This window comes from Carcharodon carcharias, chromosome 10, assembly GCF_017639515.1.
Source record: "Carcharodon carcharias isolate sCarCar2 chromosome 10, sCarCar2.pri, whole genome shotgun sequence".
Classification (NCBI taxonomy): domain Eukaryota; kingdom Metazoa; phylum Chordata; class Chondrichthyes; order Lamniformes; family Lamnidae; genus Carcharodon; species Carcharodon carcharias.
The window spans coordinates 113,898,993-113,918,971 of record NC_054476.1 but is presented as its reverse complement, the minus strand read 5'-3'; the positions used below and the strand labels follow the sequence as shown (position 1 = coordinate 113,918,971).

The following is a 19,979-nucleotide window of genomic DNA, read 5'->3' as shown; positions in this document are numbered from 1 at the left end:
TTTAGGATTTATTTGGTTCTATTGTTTGAATCATTGGGTAATGTGTTGACATTGTTTTCATCTTGCACTCTCCAAGTGTGTTGAGGATAAAAAAGAGAGACTATGAATAGTGACATTTCCTTTCTAGTAACATTACTTATCTCAAAAATCTCCAACACAGTCTGTTTTGCTAACTGGTATAAGTCTAAGAATGGGTTTTACTGGAAACGCAGATGAGGGTAATTGGAGGGAAAGTACTATTAATGAAAGCTTTTGTTTTGGTTAGCACTTTGTGTTGCATTAGCCAATTCCATTTTCCTATTTTATAGGGCCAGGCCTGCTCTCTTGTCCTGAAGGCTCTGCAGACCCGGGAGGTGAGAGAGACCTTGATAGACACCGAAGGGAAAGCACTCATCGAACAAGTCATCAACCAGATTAAACAGGTGGGTGATTTACTTCAAAGTTTATAAATTAGGAATGACCATCAAATAAATTAAATTGAGATTCACCAAATGGACCAAAATTTAAAATTAATGGTGCTCATTGTTAATACACAAATCTAACAGCAACTTAGGGAGTGCACAGATGTGCAGTTAAAAGCAGAAATCTGAAATTGCTGGTCAAGATGTGCTGCTCCACCATAATCCACGTGATGACAGCATCTCACTGTTTGGCTTCCTATTCGAATGGATTAAACGTCATGAAGTTCCTCTCCTTGTAGATGCAGACTAAACTCACCATAGAAAGTTAGGGTTTGAGCATTTCAGTCCAAGTATCCTTTTTAATGATTGATGAATCTTAATTACTGTCAAACCAACCTTTCTGACACTAAATTAGCTTTTACAGGTGAGAAGCCTCATTCCTTCAGATTTTAATTATTGGGGACTTTTATTTGTTTTTTTTCACTCAATCCAATTTTTTGTCTCTTTATTTTACTTCCTGTACGTAACTTGATATTGAATTCACTGCTCTGACTTGTACTTCTTGGTTCAGACCCATTTGTTAATTATTGTTCAATTTGATTTATTGTTACTTAGCCAGCCACAAGTCCTACATCTCCTGCAGAGGGCACTGCACCATTATGATCTCCCACTTGCAGTACTTTGCCCTGCAAAAACTCCTGGAAATTAATCAGGCAGTGTCAAGCCTAGTAAAAAGGCAATTGTAGTTCCACTCACTGGTTGCAGCAAATTCTGACCCTTTGTTTCAACTAAAGATCTTATTGCAGCTCACCTGTGTCCAATTGAAGTTGAGACTATGCTCTCTGCTACTGGAGAGGATAAAAAGATGACTAATGACCAATGTTATGACCTAGTGCCCTCTACATTGCACAAGAAAGTAAACGGACCATCCATCCTGTTCTCCCCTAGACCGTTTATGTTTTGCCTTCTCATGGATTCAATCTAACCTATTCCGTCTCCTAAGGAAATGCTCCACAATACAAGATTTCTTACTTCCCTTCAAAATAATTCAGGAAAGCTGCAAAATATTTATCTAACTCTGCTTTGCTTCCAAATATTTATCTGAACGTGGTATTCTATTGTCAAGCAGGCTTTCAGTCCTTGTAAGGTGCATTGTTCAAGCATGTTTCTAGTAACAAGATGACGAGTAAAGGCAGCAAATACTATAAGCTGTCTGAAAATCTGCCAGTTCAGGCCTGGCCTTGGCTAATATGCTGTTCAGGGATGCTTCCCATGAATGGCCCTTGAACTTCATTGCATACTATGTACAAGATTACCCGTTCTGTGTTGCCTTTATGGTTGTAGCAGTAGAACCCAAAGATAGTTTTGCTTCATGATGTGATTATAATACTGGGGGGAGAGAGACTGGAGAAGGAACGATCAGAAGTAGAAATGTATTTTAAATGACTCCGATAACCTCGTTGGTCCCAAGCTATACAAAGATGTCACAAAAGTGGCAAGTGCATAGTTGACCTCATGATAGGAAGAAGGAAAATCAGCCAGGGCTCCTAAGCTTGATTGTTAACTGGAGGCCTCAGCTGAAAAGTTTGTGTGTGAGAATGAGATCAAACTCTGTTGTGCTGTCTCCCACAGTTGGTAGCCTGCTACTGCTCATTGTCGAGACTTATATGGCCAGTTGTCTGAGGTACCAGATAGCAGCCAATGCTCTTCAAGGTGTACTCAAGCACAAGACATTGCTTTGGCAGTGTTAGTGGGTTAGCGGTGTACACAAGAGCAACTGATGCCTTGGGACCATAAGGCAGCTACAGCACCAACAGCTTGCATTTATATAGCGTCTTTAATGTAATAAAACATCCCACCGTGCTTTACAAGAGCATTATCAATCAAAATGTGACGGCAAGTCACATAAAGAGATATTAGTATAGATGCCCAAACGCATGGTGAAAGAGGTGAGTTTTGGGGGCTGTTATTGAGGATGAGAGAGAGAGAGACACGTAGGGGTGAGAGGTTTAGAGAGGGGATTTTGGAGCTCAAGGCCCGATGACTGAAGGCTCGGCCACCAGTGGTGGAATGAAGGAAGTTGAGGATGCACAAGAACCCCGAATGGGCTAAAGTGGGCTCGGAGGAGAGATTTGAACTGTAATGAAAACATAAAAATGAGTACATGAAGCATTGATGTCAGTAGTGGTAAAGGCAGATGAGCTTGCGAGTGTCCTTGGTCAAGATATTTCTAAACAGGAGACTGCTTCAGCAGTGACAGTGGGAAGTGAGGTATTGGAGAGCAGCTGATCCCTGTAGAACCATAACCTGATCAAGGAGGGGAGGAAATCTCTTTAGATGGTGGAATGTGTTGCAGTTTTCTGGACAAGTTACAAAGATTTTTTGTTTCTTTTTTCTCTTCTGCAGTGTTTGAGGACCGTGACGAAGATTAAATTGAAGGTGGACCAGGAGAAAGTGGTAAAATGCTTAGAGCTGATCAGCGGTCTCATCAAGATTGTAGATCAACAGGTAAAAGGGCAAAGTGAATACTGAAAATGGCCTCCTTTATATGAATGATAATTGGGCAGATTTTATAATGCAAGCGATGGAGTTTAACCACAGAACTCAGGTATACTGTGATGGCGGAGGGCACTAAGTCATTGGAGTTAATGAGCTGTTGACATTTGGGCCATGTGACTTGATGTCAGAAGGCCATTGAAGCAGCGTTTCGCTATGGGAGAGCCCAGATTTCTCCAGTTTCCTCCAATAAATCACCAACTTCCAATGTGTGACATGCATTTGCCAGTTACAAGTGTCAGTGAGACAGAAAGCACAATAAGCGCCATCATTCTTTGTTTTATATAAGTAAATGACAGCAAGTGTTCAGCAAAGACCAGGAAAGCATGATATCACTAAATGGGTCATAATACAGAGTGGCTATGTGAATATCAGAAGCTATCCCATTCTATGTGACCCCACCCTTGCCCCCACGAGCAACTCCTCTGCTCAGCTGTAGGAAGAGAAGAATAAAGACAGAATATGCCATTAAATAGGAAAATCGGATAATTCCTTGGACTAATCAAAGATTGAGCCCTTTAATTGCCTTATCATCTTCCCATTGACAGTTAGCTCTCTTCTCACTGAGTAAGCTGGTCATGGGAAGTTTGGATGAGTGTAGGAAGTTTATAAGTTTGCTGGCTTAGCTTCTTAAGTGCAGTCTCACCTTTGGATCAAAAGTCATGGGTTCAAGCCCCACTCGAGAGATTTTAACGCATTTTAGCCTGGTAGCCCTGTGCAGTACTGAGGTGGGTGCTGTCTTTCAGATGCAAAATGAAGCCAAGGCCCTGTCTGTCCTTTCAGATGCACATAAAAGATCCCTTGGTACTATAAGAATAGTAGATTTCCTGACCATCATGTATCCCTCAACCAACACTTGAAGCAGATGACCTAGTCATTATCATATTGCTGTTTGTGGGACCTTGCAATGTGCAAATAGGCATTATGACAGTGACCACACTTGCAAGAAAAACACTTCACTGGCTGTAAAGCATTCTTTGAAGTTTGGAGGTCAAGAAATCTTTTGAAGGCCTGGTCTTTCAGAGATACAGTTTCATAAGCACACTGCTACTGTAGCATGGTGTAGATAAGAAGAGGTGGGGTGCTGCTTTTCATTTTAAATGGGGTTGTTGGGCAGCACTAAGCTAGGGTGGAATGATGACTCTTGTTTTTGTAGAAACTGTCAAAGCATTTTACCTGCATATAGTTTTCACACTGATAAAATACAAATACCAATTATCTCAGCAGAGGGCTCTGAGCTCACAGTTTGACAGTTTACGAAAGCTATTAGAGGATTTAATTTGGGGCCCAAATAGACATTTGTTTTTATAAAATGGGGAGATAATGGCATAGTGGTAATGTCACGGGATTAGTAACCCAAAGCCCATATAAGTGCCCTGGGAGCATGAGTTCAAATCCCACCATAGTAGCTAATGGAATTTGAATTGAGTTAATGAATCTGGAATTTAAAACTAATCTCAATAATGGTGACCATGAAACAATTGTTGAGAATCCATCTGGTTTTCTAATGTCCTTTAGGAAAGGAAACCTGCTGCCCTTAGCTGGTCAGGTCTACATGTGATTGCAGACGGACAGCAATGTGGTTGATTCTTAACTGCTCTCTAAAATGGCCTAGGAAGCTACTCAGTTCAAGGGCAATTAGGGATATCAGCAACACCCAAGTACCATGAAAGAATAAATAAAAAGAGATTAACCATTTGAGATTTTAAAACTTTGAATGGGAGCCTTTTACACTATCATAAGACATAGGAGCAGAAACTAGGCCATTCGGCCCATCGAGTCTGCTCCGCCTTTCAATCATGGCTGATAAGTTTCTCAACCCCATTCTCCTGCCTTCTCCCCGTAGCTTTGATCCCCTTACCAATTAAGAACCTATCTATCTCGGTCTTAAATACACTCAATGACCTGGCCTCCACAGCCTTCTGTGGCAATGAATTCCATAGATTCATCACTCTTTGGCTAAAGAAGTTTCTCCTCATCTCTGTTCTAAAAGGTTTTCCCTTTACTCTGAGGCTGTGCCGTCGGGTCCTAGTCTCTCCTACTAATGGAAACATCTTCCCCTCGTCCACTCTATCCAGGCCTTTCAGTATTCTGTAAGTTTCAACAGATCCCCTCTCATCCTTCTAAACTCCATCGAGTATAGACCCAGAGTCCTCAAACGTTCCTCATATGTTAAGCCTTTCATTCCTGGGATCATTCTCGTGAACCTCCTCTGGACCCTCTCCAGGGGCAGAACATCCTTCCTGAGATATGGGACCCAAAATTGCTCACAATATTCTAATTATGCTCCGACCAGAGCCTTATAAAGCCTTAGCAGCATATCCCTGCTTTTTTATTCTAGTCCTCTCGAAATAAATGCCAACATTGCATTTGCCTTCCTAACTACTGTGTCAACCTGCAAGTTAACCTTAAGAAAATCCTGGACTAGGACTCCCAAGTCCCTTTGCACTCCAGAATGCCCTCAGTTCCTTCATCTAGATCATTAATGTATACCGTGAAAAGTTGTGGTCCCAACACTGACCCCTGTGGAACTCCACTAGGCGCCAGCTGCCATCCTGAGAAGGACTCCCTTATCCCCACTCTCTGCCTCCTGCCAGACAGCCAATCTTCTATCCATGCTAGTACCTTGCCTCTAACACCATGGGCTCTTATCTTACTGAGCAGCCTCCTGTGCGGCACCTTGTCAAAGGCATTCTGGAAGTCCAAGGAGATAACATCCATTGGCTCTCCTTTGTCTAACCTACTCGTTACCTCCTCAAAGAATTCAAACAGATTTGTCAGGCATGACCTCCCCTTGATGAAACCATGCTGACTTGGCCCTATTTTACCATGCAGTTCCAAGTATTCTGAAATCTCATCCTTAATAATGGACTCTAAAATCTTACCAACGACTAAGGTCAGGCTAATTGGCCTGTAATTTCCCGTCTTTTGCCTCACTCCCTTCTTAAACAGGGGGGTTACATTAGCGATTTTCCAGTCCTCTGGGACCCTCCCTGACTCGTGATTCCTGAAAGATCACCATTAACGCCTCCACTATCTCTTCAGCTATCACCTTCAAAACTCTGGGGTGTAATCCATTTGGTCCAGGTGATTTAGACCTTTCAGTTTTCCTAGTACCTTCTCCTTGGTAATGGCCACCATACTCACCTCTGCCCCCGACTCTCTTGAACTTTGGGGATGTTACTTGTGTCTTCCACCGTGAAGACTGACGCAAAGTACCTATTCAGTTCCTCCGCCATTTCTTTGTTCCCCACTACTACTTCTCCAGCGTCACTCCAATGTCCACTTTTGACTCTCTCTTATATATCTAAAAAAACTCTTGCAATCTTCTTTTATATTACTGGCTAGTTTACCCTCATCTTCTCCCTCATTTCTTTTTTAGTTGTCCTCTGTTGGTCTTTTTAGGCTTCCCAATCCCCTGGTTTCCCACTGCTCTTCGCCGCATTGTATGCTTTCTCTTTAGCTTTTATGCTGTCCCTGACTTCCCTTGTCAGCCATGGTTGCCTCGTCCTCCCTTTAGTATGCTTCTTCTTCCTAGGGATGAATTTTTGCTGTGTCTCCCAAATTACTCCCAGAAACTCCTGCCATTACTGTTCTACTGTCTTTCCTGCTAGGCTCATCTCCCAGTCAATTCTGGCCAGCTCCTCCCTCATGCCTCTGTAGTTGCCTTTATTCAGCTGTAATACCGTTACATCTGATTCCAGCTTTTTCCTCTCAAATTGCAGGGTAAATTCTATCATATTATGGTCAGTTCTTCCTAAGGGTTCCTTCACTTTAAGCTCCTTTATCAAATCTGCCTCATTACACATCACTAAATCTAGAATTGCCTGTTCCCTGGTGGGCTCCTCTACAAGCTGCTCCCATCTCATAGACAATCCACAAATTCCTTTTCTTGGGATCCACTACCAACCTGATTTTCCCAGTCTACCTGCATATTGAAATCCCCCATGATCACTGTAACCTTGCCTTTCTTACACGCCTTTTCTGTCTCCTGGTGTATCTTGTGCCCCACATCCTGACTACTGTTCAGAGGCCTGTACATTACTCCCATTATGTTTTTTTAACCTTTGCAGTTCCTCAACTCTACCCTCACAGATCATCTGACCCTACGTCATTTCTTGCTATCGATTTAATTTCATTTCTTACTAACAAAGCAACCCCACCCCCTCTGCCAACCTGCCTGTCTTTTCGATAGGATGTATATCCTTGGATATTTAGCTCCCAGTCCTGATCCCCTTGCAGCCATGTCTCCATGATGCCCACCACATCACACCTGCCAATTTCAATCTGCGCCACAAGCTCATTTACCTTGTTTCGTATTCTGCGTACATTCAGATACAACACCTTCTGTCCTGTATTTCCCGTCCCCTTTCTCATTGTCGTCCCTTTATCTGATATGCTTGAAGTTAGATTCCGAGCCCTTTCCAAACACTCTGTCCTATTTTGGGTTCTGGAGACTTTGATAGCCTCTCCTGGGCTCTCTTCTTCCCCCCCACCCCCCCACACACACGCTAAGCCGCTGCTTTGTTTCCCATTAGTCATAATTCTTGGAGTTTTACCCTTCCCTTCCAATGTGTTTGAGTGAGAGCTGTATTAGATTGTTAATTTATTCTTATCTCCACATGGCTCCTGAGCTGTGCCCATGGTGGATACTGGGTCAGTGGCATGGAAGGCCATGGGGGGGTTTGAGGAGTCATGGGGGTTGGTGGGTGGGGCAGGAGTTGGTATGGAGGGGGCAAGGAGAGTGGGTGGGTGGGGTGAGGGCTAAAAGTGCCTAACAGCTTCAATAACAGTCCCAGAGCTGAGGTGGGCCTTACAACCAGCCCATCTCAACACTCACTTGCCCCCTGGCCACCTATGGTCTGCTTCCAGGGTCAGCAGGCCCGACTCCATCCCATCTCCGCCTCTCCTGAAGTGAAAATTGGGTCTTACCGGGTGCTTTAAATCAAGGCGGGTCAACCAAAATTTCCCAACTTGAGCTACCTGCCTCGGGAGTGAAAATCCAGGCCTTAGTTTCTCAACTTTGGGTAGGTCATTAAGGAGTAGTCCTGTGTTTTAATTGGTTGGGTTTTCCCCCTGGCTCCCAGTTTTCAGTTAAAGATTCTGTTAAATGTCAGTACCTGATTTGTGCATTTTGTTCTGCAGAAGCTCAATGTCTCGGTGAAGCAGCTGGTACCTGCTCTGCAGAAGCTGGGGCAGCTGGAAGAGTTTGGCAAGACTTCGCAGGTGGACCATACGTACTGGCATGTGATGAAACGATTCGGAATCATGTAAGCACCTCACCTCCTTCACTGCCTGCTCGGTTCCTGAAAAGGGCGCTACTAACCCGGTCCGATAGGGGCGCGGTCCTGATCTGCGGTCAGTAGACTGGGGGCACCCCAGCCAGTCTGCCCTGGGCTAGGGAGTGGTGTCAGCTCTTGGATTCTCTGCTCGTGTTTTGCGGGGAGTATTGGCTGGCTTAACGTGTTCTTTGTTCCCGCATTGTGTTGGCAGGCGACCAAAGAAGGAGAAGGTGAAAGCACGGGTACAAAACCCAGTGGCTGCGCAGGGAGTCCTGAAGAAAAAGAAGGGATTTCTCCCAGAAACTAAGAAGCGGAAGAACTGGAAGAAGACGAAAGGCCCAGTCCAGGAGGATGTGCAGGAAGGGAAAGAAAATTCCATGGGAAAACCTGAAGATGTTCCGAAGGCCGAAGAGGTTGGTCAGGAGAAAAAGAGAAACAAAAGGAAGAGGAAGAAGAAGAAGAAGAATCCAGAGAGAGGCGCAACAGGAAACCCAGGAGCAAAGTCAGGCCCCCCAGCTAAAAAAATCAAAACAAATGCAGTGGAGATGGGACAAGGCGATAAGGTGGGCAAGCGGGTGACTGTGAAAAAGGAAAAGCAAGGGGGTGGAGCAGCAGAGTAATCACAACTGTGAACAAATGCCATTGCCGGTTCACACCCAGGTTTTCCAGATGTCCCCTACTCCACAGTGCTCGACAACCTGGATTACAGTAACTGGGCCATGAGTGAACTCAGTGACTGAAGGCTGTGACAGCTTTGCATATTGCACATGAAGCACACCTAATGGTTATACTGTTATCACGCAACTGACCCAATTATTTGGGTTGAATGGTTTGAACTCCACAATCCAGGAGGTGGAATCTAACCTTACTGCGCTGCATAAAACTGCAAGATTTACGTGAACCCCTCCCTTTGATTAAAAAAAATCTCTTAAAATGTAACTGTTATTTTTATTGGAATCCTATAGCATAACACAATGGGACTCATTGCCATTGATGATCATTTTGGATACAGAATGTGTCTGTACCCCAGGGATGAGGTGCATGAACTCTTGTTTATATTTCCCCCCCCCCCAAAAAAAATGTTTTGTTCATGTTGGACTTTTAAATAAATGCAGAAGTCTGTATCTTTATCAGTTGCCAGTTTTCAGTAAGCTATCGGTGTTAAGGGACAAAGGCCTTGGAGTTGAGGCACAAATCAGCCTTAATCGGAGATTAATCCTCAAGGGCTGAATGGTGATCTCCTCCCTGTTCCTAAGTAACAGGTTTGTGGGGCTGAATGGCCTCCTCCTGTTCCTATGTATGCATAGCTATCCTGAAGCCTAGACATTCACGCTACACAAATGCCCAGGCAATGACTATCTCCAACAAGAGAGAATCTAACCATCTGCCCATGACAGTCAATGGCATCATCATCACTGAAACCCCCACTATCAACATCCTGGGGGTTACAATTGACCAGAAACTGAACTGGACTAACCCTATAAATACTGTGGCTACAAGAGCAGGTTAAAGGTCAAGAATTCTGCAGTGACTAACTCATCTCTTGACTCCACAAAGCCTGGCCACCATCCACAATGCTCAACTCAGAAGTGTGATGGAATATTGTCTACTTGCCTGGATGAATGCAGTTCCTGCAACACTCAAGAGGTTTGACACAAAGCAGCCCACTTGATCAGCACCCTATCCACCACCTTAGCATTCACTCCCTCCACTATTGACACAGTAGCAGCAGTGTGTACCATCTACAAGATTCGCTGCAGCAATTCACCAAGGTTCCTTTGATAGTACCTACCACACCTGCGACCTCTACCATCTAGAAGGACAAGAGTAGCAGATAGATGGAAACACCACCACCTGGAAGTTCTCCTCCAAGCCACTCACCATCCTGACTTGGAAATATATTGCCATTCCTTCACTGTTGCTGGGTCAAAATCCTTGAACTCCCTCCCTAACAACACTGAGGGTGTACCTACGCCACAGGGACTGTAGCGGTTCAAGCAGCCTTACACCACCAGCTTCTTGAAGGCAGTTAGGGATGGGCAATATCCGTGAAAGAATAAATTTTAAAAAGTCTTCTGTATCCACATTAAATAGTATCAATGGCTTGGGATACATTCTCTGCCCAGCCCAGGAGCTGGGTATAAACTGATGTCAGCACTCCACCCAGCCTGGTTCTCTACTGAGAATTGTCTGTGGCTTCTGTGTGAGACAGCACCCACATTCCTTTGACTCCTATTCTGTAATGGGCACTTCAGGAGGTAAGAGATCTGTGTTTCAGATATTGCATTCCTGTTGGTTCAGAAATGATCTGATTGAGGTTTGAATGGAGAAATTTATCTGAACCACACTGTGAATAACATGCTCCATATACATTACTGAATATAGCCCTGGAGGCCGATAATGCACAAATTATCTGATCAAATTGCAGCTGCACTGACCTGTCACACCATCTCCGTCAGAAACAGTATTTGTGCTGCTAGTGGTTTACTAGCTGGTCCCTGGTGGATATAAGTAGCCTGGACCCTATTGACTTGAAATGATGATGGATTTAATCAACACAGTTTTAATAGAATGCAGCCACAATTGAAATGGTCTTTTACAACAGCAAAAAAAACTGAAGAATGTGAAGTTTAATTGTGTCTTTAAATCTGATAAAGGAACCAAGTTCTCAATTACAGGCTGCAGTGCCAATGTGCTGTGATGTGGGGCAGTAATGTCAGTTTGCCTTTTGCTATATCTGGAACAGCTGCATTGCCTGCCTGAGTTTTGTGCAGGCATTTGGCATTGAACAGCATATGTGCACTGACTCCCGTTTCAATCCGACACCGTCTCTGTGGAGAAAGTGTTTGACACTTGATTATAAAGCCCTGTGACAGCACTGAGGAAAAAATGACAGGTGGGCTCTTCTCCCCCACCTGTGTCCAGGTGTCAGGAACTGCGACACTCAGCTGCAACATTGCTTAAAACCTCGCTGTCCCTTGCACAGCTGGAGTGTTAGGACTGTTCTCCATACAAGGAAAGCAGCTTCTGTTCCTGGCTGCAGTGGAGATTACCTATGCATGAGGTAACATTGACTGGGACCAGAGTAATCACCTGGACTAAGTTTTGATTACCCAAAGAGATCAGCAATAAATGTTCAGATTTTATCCATTAATTGGCCTGTATTTATGTTTGCCTCTTTCAAGACATTAAGCAGTCCCATGGTTGGTACACAAGCCAGCACAACAGTATGGGACAGTTTGGATGAATTATCCTGCCTGTCATTCATCATATGTTCATTAAATGGAAGGCGCTCAAAGTGTCTTTTAAATTCATTCATATTTTGAGAGTACCATGTAGCATACTGTCTGTCCCAAAAAATGGATGCATCAGTAAGTCTCAGTGCCAGTGGTGCGTGGCACCCACTCTATTTCTCCCTGCTTCTTGGCAAAAGGAACTGAGGCATGCACTGCATTCCTTTTTTTCCCCATTGGAGTCATTTGTAGTGTATGGGAGGCTGGGCCCATTTGTCTTCCATCTCATTAGTAAGAGCATTGAGCACAGCTTGTGCTGCGCTAACACAGGGTAGCACCCTGACTGGATGTCGGACTATTAATGCTCGGAACATGAAATCCTATCCAAGGATCAGTCCTACAGGGGCAAAGGGAGGGGAATAATGTGACAATGTAATGGTACATATGAAAATTAGGCATTATTGTAAAAACTCTGCTGATTAGTCACCATCTGAAGGTGATGGGTAGACCACATTGAATGTGGAGCTGCTCAGAATTAGTGAAACGTTACTTTGGACATACCACTGTCTAAAACTGCAGCTGGGAGTTATACATATTTGTGACTATATGAGGGTGGTGGGGTTGATGATGAGAATTTTTGCGTGGCTTGGGGAGATCTCCCAGTCAGTCTCACCATTGCCTGGGATCTCCCAGTCACTTGTGGATCACATGAACATTGCAAGTCTCAGTGCAATGTAAATAGTTTACTCTAAGTCTCAGTGCAAACAGTTAATCTGATCTGGCTGCGGTCCACTTCTATTTATAGATAGGCATTCATCCTGTCTGTGTAGCCAGTTCCTGGTGCCCCTCTGGTGTGGTGCCAAGTTACCCAGAACTACAAAGGAATCGAAGGCAGAGAGTTTTTTTTAAAGTCAGATCAGCTTTTTGTATGCATTGTTGGGACAGGTGAGCCACACTACTGGGATTTTAACTGAGGGGTGAAGGACCAGAGTGAATGTCCATACTGCTAAATGCTGTTTAAAATAAATTCCCAACTCCACAAGCTTACTGAGATTATTGTTAATGTGTATGTCTTTGGGAACTTACAGACAATTATATCTTATTGTTAACTGTTTTATTTGGGTAATGTAGTTCTATGTTTGAAATGGGGTAGTCTGCCTTCATATACTGTGTCACCTGAATCATACCCTCAGTGTCTGTATTTATCTTGTGCTAAGCTCCAAAAAATCATGTTCACCTTTACAGAATTTTACAGCACAGGATTCAGCCCATCGTGCCTCTGCCAGCCCACTGCCTGCTCTCCCTCCGCCAGCCCACTGCCTGCTCTCCCTCCGCCAGCCCACTGCCTGCTCTCCCTCCATAGCCCGGTACATTTTCCTTCAAGTATGTATCCAATTCCCTTTTGAAAGTTACTATTGAATCTGCTTCCAGTATGCTTCCCAGCATTGAATTCCTGAACTCGCTCCATTTTTTAAAAATTCTGGATTTTGAACAGCTCTAACAAAACTCCTTAACTTTCTCTGCTCTCCAGGGAACAACTTCCAGCCTCTCTAGTTGCTGTAGTGCACATACTACATCAGGTTGAGTGAATGGAAATGTTCCACATTATCACTTTGGCGCAATAAGGGGCAGCATAGCTGAGACTGAGACATAGTGTATTGTCACTAAGCAGAAGCCCAGACTAATGCTCTGGGGACATGGGTTTCAATCCCACCGTGTCAGCTGGTGGAATTGGAATTCAATTCATAAACTGGAATTGGAAGGTGGTCTCATCACTGGTGACCATGAAATTGTTGATTGTTGTTAAAAACCCATCTGGTTCACCAATGCCCTTTAGGAAAAGAAATCTGCCTGTCTGGCCTACATGTGACTCCAGACCCACAGTGACTCTTAATTGATCCTCTGAAATGGTCCAGCAAGCCACTCAGTTCAAAGGTAAATTAGGGATAAGCAACAAATGCTGGCCTTGCCAATGATGCCCACATCCCATGACAGGATAAATAAAGCATGTTCTCCTTTGCAAACATAGGCATTTAATGTGTGGATGTGCAATTTTAATCCTAACAGCTCAGCCTCAAAATACAAATATTGGGAGGTGGGAGGAAGCCTGAAGTCGCCTCTAATTTAAACACTGGTGCCTGTTCAGACAATTGTCAGCTTTGTTTTGCAAGATGAAAAAAGCCTCCCTCAAAGTATCAAGCTTATTAAAGGAATCTGCATGCCTGCAGTAATCCTGCTTTTATATTGTTTAAAACTTGTGTCTCTATCCTATTTCCTACAATTGTGGCAAGACTACCTGTTTGACTATGCTGTTGAATGCGGGGTTATGGAGACTGACTCAGTAATTGGTGTTCCACACATTCCAGTTGTGAAAGTTGATTCATACAAGGGTACAGTAACCTAATTATATGACTGAATACCAGAAATACACCAAATGGCACTTGTGCAGGTTCCTCTCAGCTTTTGTGAGTGGCAGTATGACCATATCCTGCAAAATAGCATTGTTGATGACGTTCCTGAGTGCAGAGTCCCAGCTCCTGGCCCCAACATAATTGAGGGCAATTGGTGTTTGTAGGAAACGTTAGCTTCCTGAGCCACGTACACAAACCGAATGATCAATGTGGCTGGTCTAGAATCTGATCAGAGGCACCTGAGAAATGACTTTCCAGAGTAGTGCAATGAAGCTTTCACTTCACTACAGTGAAAGATAAGAACAATCTCCCTCACATGGAATTGGCAGTGTCTGCTTTAGCAGTAATTATAACTCTGTGTTACTGTGGTTGAATAATGTGTGAATAACTGTTTACTTCCTCCTCAAAGCATCAGCTGTGGCTCAGTTGGTAGTACTCTCTTCTTTTTGACTCAGTAGTTTGTGGGTTCAAGTCCCACTCCACAAAAAGCTAACACTCCAGTACCATGCAGAGAAATCTCTGCACTGTCAGAGATGTAGTATTTCAGATATGTTAAACTGAGGCCCATCTATTCCCTAGGATACATGTAAAACATCCCATGGAACTATTTTGAAGAAGAGTCTTCCCTGGTGTCCTGGCCAATGTTTATTCCCTCAACCAACAACACAAAAATATTTGGTCATTATCACATTGCTGTTTGTGGGACTTGCTGTGCACCTTCTGGCTGCTGTGTTTCCCAGATTAGAACAGTGATGACACTTCAACAAAGGAACATAAGAAATAGCAGCAGGACTAGACCACAAGGCCCATCGAGCCTGCTCCTCCATACAATACAACCACGGCTGATCTTGGGCTTCAACTCCACGTTTCTGCCCACTCCCCGTATTCCTTAATTCCTTGAGATACCAAAACTATGTCTGCCCCAGCTTTAAATGTATTCAACGATGGGGCACCCACAACTCTCTGGGGTAGAGAATTCCAAAGATTTAAAGGTACATTTATTGGCTCTCAAGCACTTTGGAATGTCGTGAATGGTGCTATATTAATGCAAAACTTTCCTTCATATGAAGTGCTGACTCACCAGGTTCCTACCACTCATTGAATTTGTGTCCATCTTCAGCAGGATATTAAAGCATTTCAGATGGGCACATTCACAACCCTATGGTGTAATCAAACTATAATTGGAGAGTTGGTTTGCGGTGTGAGCTGTGATTGGACAGTTGGTTTGTTGAGCTTCAGCAGTTGAGTTCCTTCCCAGGATCTCAAAACTCATGTCACTCCTTACCTTTCTCGGCCTTTTCTATCATCCATCAATCTACAGGCTTGCACCAAAATCTAAAATCAGCTAAACATTAATTCCTGGTTTACTATCATTTCTACTTTTCAAACTTACTAGTGAGTAATTCATACATTTTGCAAAAGCTGGTAACACAAATTGTGAAGTGCAAATGAATAAAATATTCAATTCCTTGACAATGGTGCTGTTTTGATTGAGTTATATAAAGATGAAATAACTCAACACTGCATTCAAATAGTTTATTAACTTACATGAGTATAGATACATTTGAGCTATATTTGTGTGTATAATTTATATACTTTGGCTTTAAACAATAAAATATACCTGAAATAATCAGATAAAATAGATTTACTTTTACAAAAAAGTTCTTGTTTGACAAGAAATCTCAGACACTTGAACAGTGTGAATAGAATTTATACAGGAACAAATGCATATTACACAAAATAAAATTCAACACAACCTATCATATATAGTTCAGTTATAGAAAATCAGGCAGCAGCAATTGGAAGTCTTGCAGGAGAGGGTAAAGACTGATAGGTTAAGTGAACAAATCGCTTTTGGCATTGGATAGTACTTTTAATTTACAATTTGGCAAACTCTGAATCATAGAATTTACATAATTCCTTCTGTGTAAGGTATGAGTAATAAGTACAAACTATGTAGGAAGGAAAGCAGTCTCTCTTGAGGAATGTCTTGTCAATAATTTCAAACATTCACAACACACCAGATAACATCTTAACCCACAACTGAGAAATTGTACTTTGATCTGATGCTTGCATTAACAGTACTGGCTGTTTCATTGGATGGTTTAGCTCAGCGTTGTCCATTACATTAGCCACTAACCACATGATGAAGCTAATTGCAATTTTAATCAGTAATTAAGACACTGTCATTGGTTATATGATCTTGGTACAAGCATTGAGCATGATGTTTGTATGTGAACTTTTGACCTTTGTGTATTTTTTTTGGAAACTGTCAGTTTCCTTGATACTTGTGCATGTGTTACTTCCTGGGTTACTGAATGGTAGTAGATGTAAGCAAATATCCACATGTGAAGTGCATTTATCTGTAGTGTGTAAAGCACATTCTACTAAAATTGGAGCATGTAACCAAAGCACTGTAAGTATTACAACATCTGTGGTTAGTCAGTAATCTATATCGGACAACACCAATTTTGATAATAGCACCTAATCTCATGACTGTCTTTTCCTGCATCATTATCAGTTGGTGGGCCACTGTGATATATGGTAGGACATGAATTTTTGGATAGGTTCTGAGCTGTTAATTTGTAGCTGAGGAGCGTTATACCCCTTAAGCCATTAACTTCTCCCTACTGCTAAGTATTCCTCAGCACCATGGACCTTCTGTTACCTGCTTGTCCCTAAAACCTATGGTATAATAAAAAAAAATTGCACATTTTCTTGAAGGCCTAAGGCTAAACTCGATGCAAGTTGTATATCACACCCCATTCCTATGTTTAAATATAATCACTTTTAACATTGAATGCAAGCGATGGATTCACTGGTGCCTTGTTTCCAGAGTGGTCCCAAGTTTCACTGTCACTAACAACCTAGAATGGTGGAATTACATGATACGTTTTGAAAATTAGTTAAACTTTCAACATAGGCACGATTTGATCAATATTATCTTCAGAGAAGACGTAGCTCATAGTCTTGATGAACCAAGACACTGGACAGGGCGATGAGGCCTAATAAGTTGGCTTCTCAGTTTAGCAGTTTAGAAGGTAGGCTGCATTTCAAGGACATTAGAGCTAACTATTGCCAAGAGGACCTTTTCATAAATTTCATCTCATTTCTGCCATCTTTATTATTTTTACTGAGTGAATGTCATTGCAATGGTAACAGCATGAAGTGACTCGATGTGTAAAAGTACAGGGAGAGGCCTGTGCTGGCTGTACTCCTGCAGCAGGATTGCCTGCTAACCACCCAGTTCATGAGCAGCAGCAATTCATGTGACTAGCACATTCCAGAGAGGCCAGTTTTTCCAATAAATTATTTTGTCATCCATTATTGCTTGCATGCAAATAATTTGGTTGGAATTTGTAGATGTTACAGTTGGTGACCAAATACTTGTGGTTCGCACCTGTACATGCCTGAACTACTGAGGATTCTGCAGCAACATCTAAAACTAAGAGGGTGGTGGGAGACAGTTAACAGGAGGCACGGAAGAAATAAGAATATTTAAAAAAAAGAAAACAAACCTAATTACTGCTTTAAAAAGGGAAATCAATTGATTCTAATACATGTATCAGCAAGGCTTGGCCTAAATAGCCAAGTGGTTATAGTACTGGGCTTGTAATCCCAAGAACAAGAGTTCAAATCTCAAAATGGCAAACTATGAAACAATGTAACTTCATCTGAATAGGAACAGATGGAAACGTGTTTGTACTCAAAAGAGTTACATGTATCAGCAAGTTAGCACAACATGGAAAACACACTTTTGCAGTTTTTACCCACACTTGATAGATCAGTTCTTATATTACTCTTACCTTAATTTTTTTTGCCTCTAATTGTTTTAAGTTGGTCTTTTTTCTGTAACAGGACATTCTGTCCATAAACATATCTACCCTAATATTGTTAATCCATTGCAGTGAAACAGTAGATGGTGCAATACTCAGCCACGTAGCCTGGAAGATACCAGGTTACATCTCAAACCAAGTGGCACTCGACTTACAAGTGTCCTTGATCTCCCTAGGCTCAGAAACAGGAAAAATACACTGAATACAATGATACCTCCTGGACGTTACAGGGAGGGAAATTTGGAAGAGGACCTCCTTGGTGAAAGGGATTGCTGACAGGAACTTGATGGATAGCTACTTGGGTAAAGATGCCTTTGAGAGAGAAATGGAGAGGAAATTGTGGGGAGTTGCACAATATAGTTTCTGTTATGGGATTCATCACTTACATCTTAAAAGAGCAGAAGGTTGAGGAATGACTAGAAACTACTCACTGGGACCCGTCTTCAAGAAAGCAATAAGAATAGATGATGTCAAATTGGTTGCTGCATTTAAAAGGAGTTTAGACATTGCATGCTGCCTATCTGCCTTCAACCTTGACCTGTTCATTGGCTTCAATCTGATATAATTTTAGAAAGTAGGTGTAGAAAGAAAGAGTTGAAGATTGCTTAGTGCAGCTTGATTCACTTCAAGGGATTTTTAGTGCATATTCATAAGCCAGTGGTTACATTGCTATCACTGGCATTAGTACAAAAATCACAGAGTCTTAATACACCTTAATGCTGAAACTCAATTCACTGGTTGCTATTATTCCTATTACCAGCACATCCATAAGTAACAGGCAAGTCGGCATTCCAGTGTAGTACAGCTCAAAGTGCTCTCTCATTTAAGGGTAATATGTACAGTCGGGTTTTTCTGTGTAGTTGTCGTGGGGGTGGAGATTTCAGCTGCTCCCCGCAATGCACTTTAGTTATCTCCTAGAGACAACTCTAACCTGCAGCATTAAATGAAAGGAATAATATTTCGTGTCTTCGACACTTATCAGAACGCTTGCCTTATTTTGATCACACGTAGCTCCACGTTGTTGAAGCAGAGATTGGCGGCATTCTCTTGTTCTTTGGAGTTGAAACATGGCTCCAAACCCGGAGATCAGGTCTTGACACCCTAGTGCATAACCTCGTGGAAAAAATAAAACCAGGGACAAATGCAAAATTTTCAGACTGTTCTTACACGCAGCGATTTCCGTAATTGAAAGAGAACGAGAGGCTGCATCCCTAAAGGGGAGAGGTTCCTTATAGTTGAGACCCTTTGAAAGTTGTGCCGTCCCCTACGCTCTTTGGGCGATTCACCACTTCCTCGGCAGTCGACTGGTCCCGTTACGCACTGATGATAAACTGCGCTGTCGTTTGAAGGCGAAAGTCGCTGAGTTGTGAGCCATTTTCACCTGCTCCAGCCTTGGCTATGGACAAGAAAGAAAAAAGGGCGGGATTCAGTGCTGGGGAAGTCAGACAGGTAAAAAGGAGAGAAAGGTTGTGCTGATAGGGCGAGATGAAGTAAGAAGTAAGGAGGCTCATGTGCAGCATAAACATTGAGATGGGGCTGTTAAGCAAAATATTGCAATATTTATTCATCTTTGGACCAAAGGAGGCCATTCAGCCCATCTTACATATGCTGGCTCTTTGAAAGAGCTATCCAATTAGTTCCACGCCCCTGCCCTACTAAAAGCTCTGCAAATTTTAAGTATCTAATTCCCTTTTGAAAGTTCCAGTGAATCTGCTTTCACCGCTCTTTCACTATTTTTACAATATTCAAACCTGTTTCCAATCAGATATTTATCCTTCTCTTTTTCTTTGAGATGACTGATGCAGCATTTTAGCTTGACTGTACCTAATAGATTGTACAGGATGTGATAGACTCCATCTGGCTGCTCCCAATACTAATGCCCTCAATCATTTGCTCCGCCAACTATCCAATTTTCCCTTAATGTTTCCACGCTAACTGTCTTCCTAATCACCATCCCGTTCATACCTTTGTCCTGTCTCTGGGAGCAGGTAATAATTTAAGTTTCACATGTAAGATTCTTAAGCCTCTAGCTGCAGCACTGAGGAGCTGAGGTGATTTCTCGTTATCTTCCTCCTGCTTTATAATTAAAGAGTATCTTCTCAAAGGTGGCCTGCAGGCATGACTAAGGAGACCCACCTTATCCTTTATAATGTGACGGGCGAGGAGGGTACCTAGCATTCAGAGCTGTTGCATGGACCTATGTAAATTGAAACTGTCTTGAGTGTAGTCTGACTCCAACTCAATGGGTGGAATTTTACAC

General features: G+C 42.7%; 2 protein-coding genes across 4 annotated transcripts in view; one reads left to right on the top strand and one right to left on the bottom strand.

Annotated features, from left to right (window-relative positions):
* The window catches only part of mybbp1a (MYB binding protein (P160) 1a), a 90,328-nt gene extending 80,430 nt beyond the window's left edge, over nucleotides 1-9,898 (top strand). For both annotated transcript variants that reach the window (XM_041198271.1, XM_041198270.1), the window contains 4 exons: nucleotides 309-422; nucleotides 2,808-2,909; nucleotides 8,103-8,227; nucleotides 8,451-9,898. In XM_041198271.1, the coding sequence (XP_041054205.1) occupies nucleotides 309-422; nucleotides 2,808-2,909; nucleotides 8,103-8,227; nucleotides 8,451-8,859 (750 nt within the window). In that variant the 3' untranslated portion in view covers nucleotides 8,860-9,898. The remainder of the gene's footprint in view (nucleotides 1-308; nucleotides 423-2,807; nucleotides 2,910-8,102; nucleotides 8,228-8,450) is intronic.
* A 5,507-nt stretch (nucleotides 9,899-15,405) lies between these two features.
* LOC121283140 (protein spinster homolog 2-like) overlaps nucleotides 15,406-19,979 on the bottom strand; it is a 113,057-nt gene continuing 108,483 nt past the window's right edge. For both annotated transcript variants that reach the window (XM_041197295.1, XM_041197294.1), the window contains one exon: nucleotides 15,406-19,115. The gene's annotated coding sequence lies outside the window, so the exon portion shown is untranslated. The remainder of the gene's footprint in view (nucleotides 19,116-19,979) is intronic.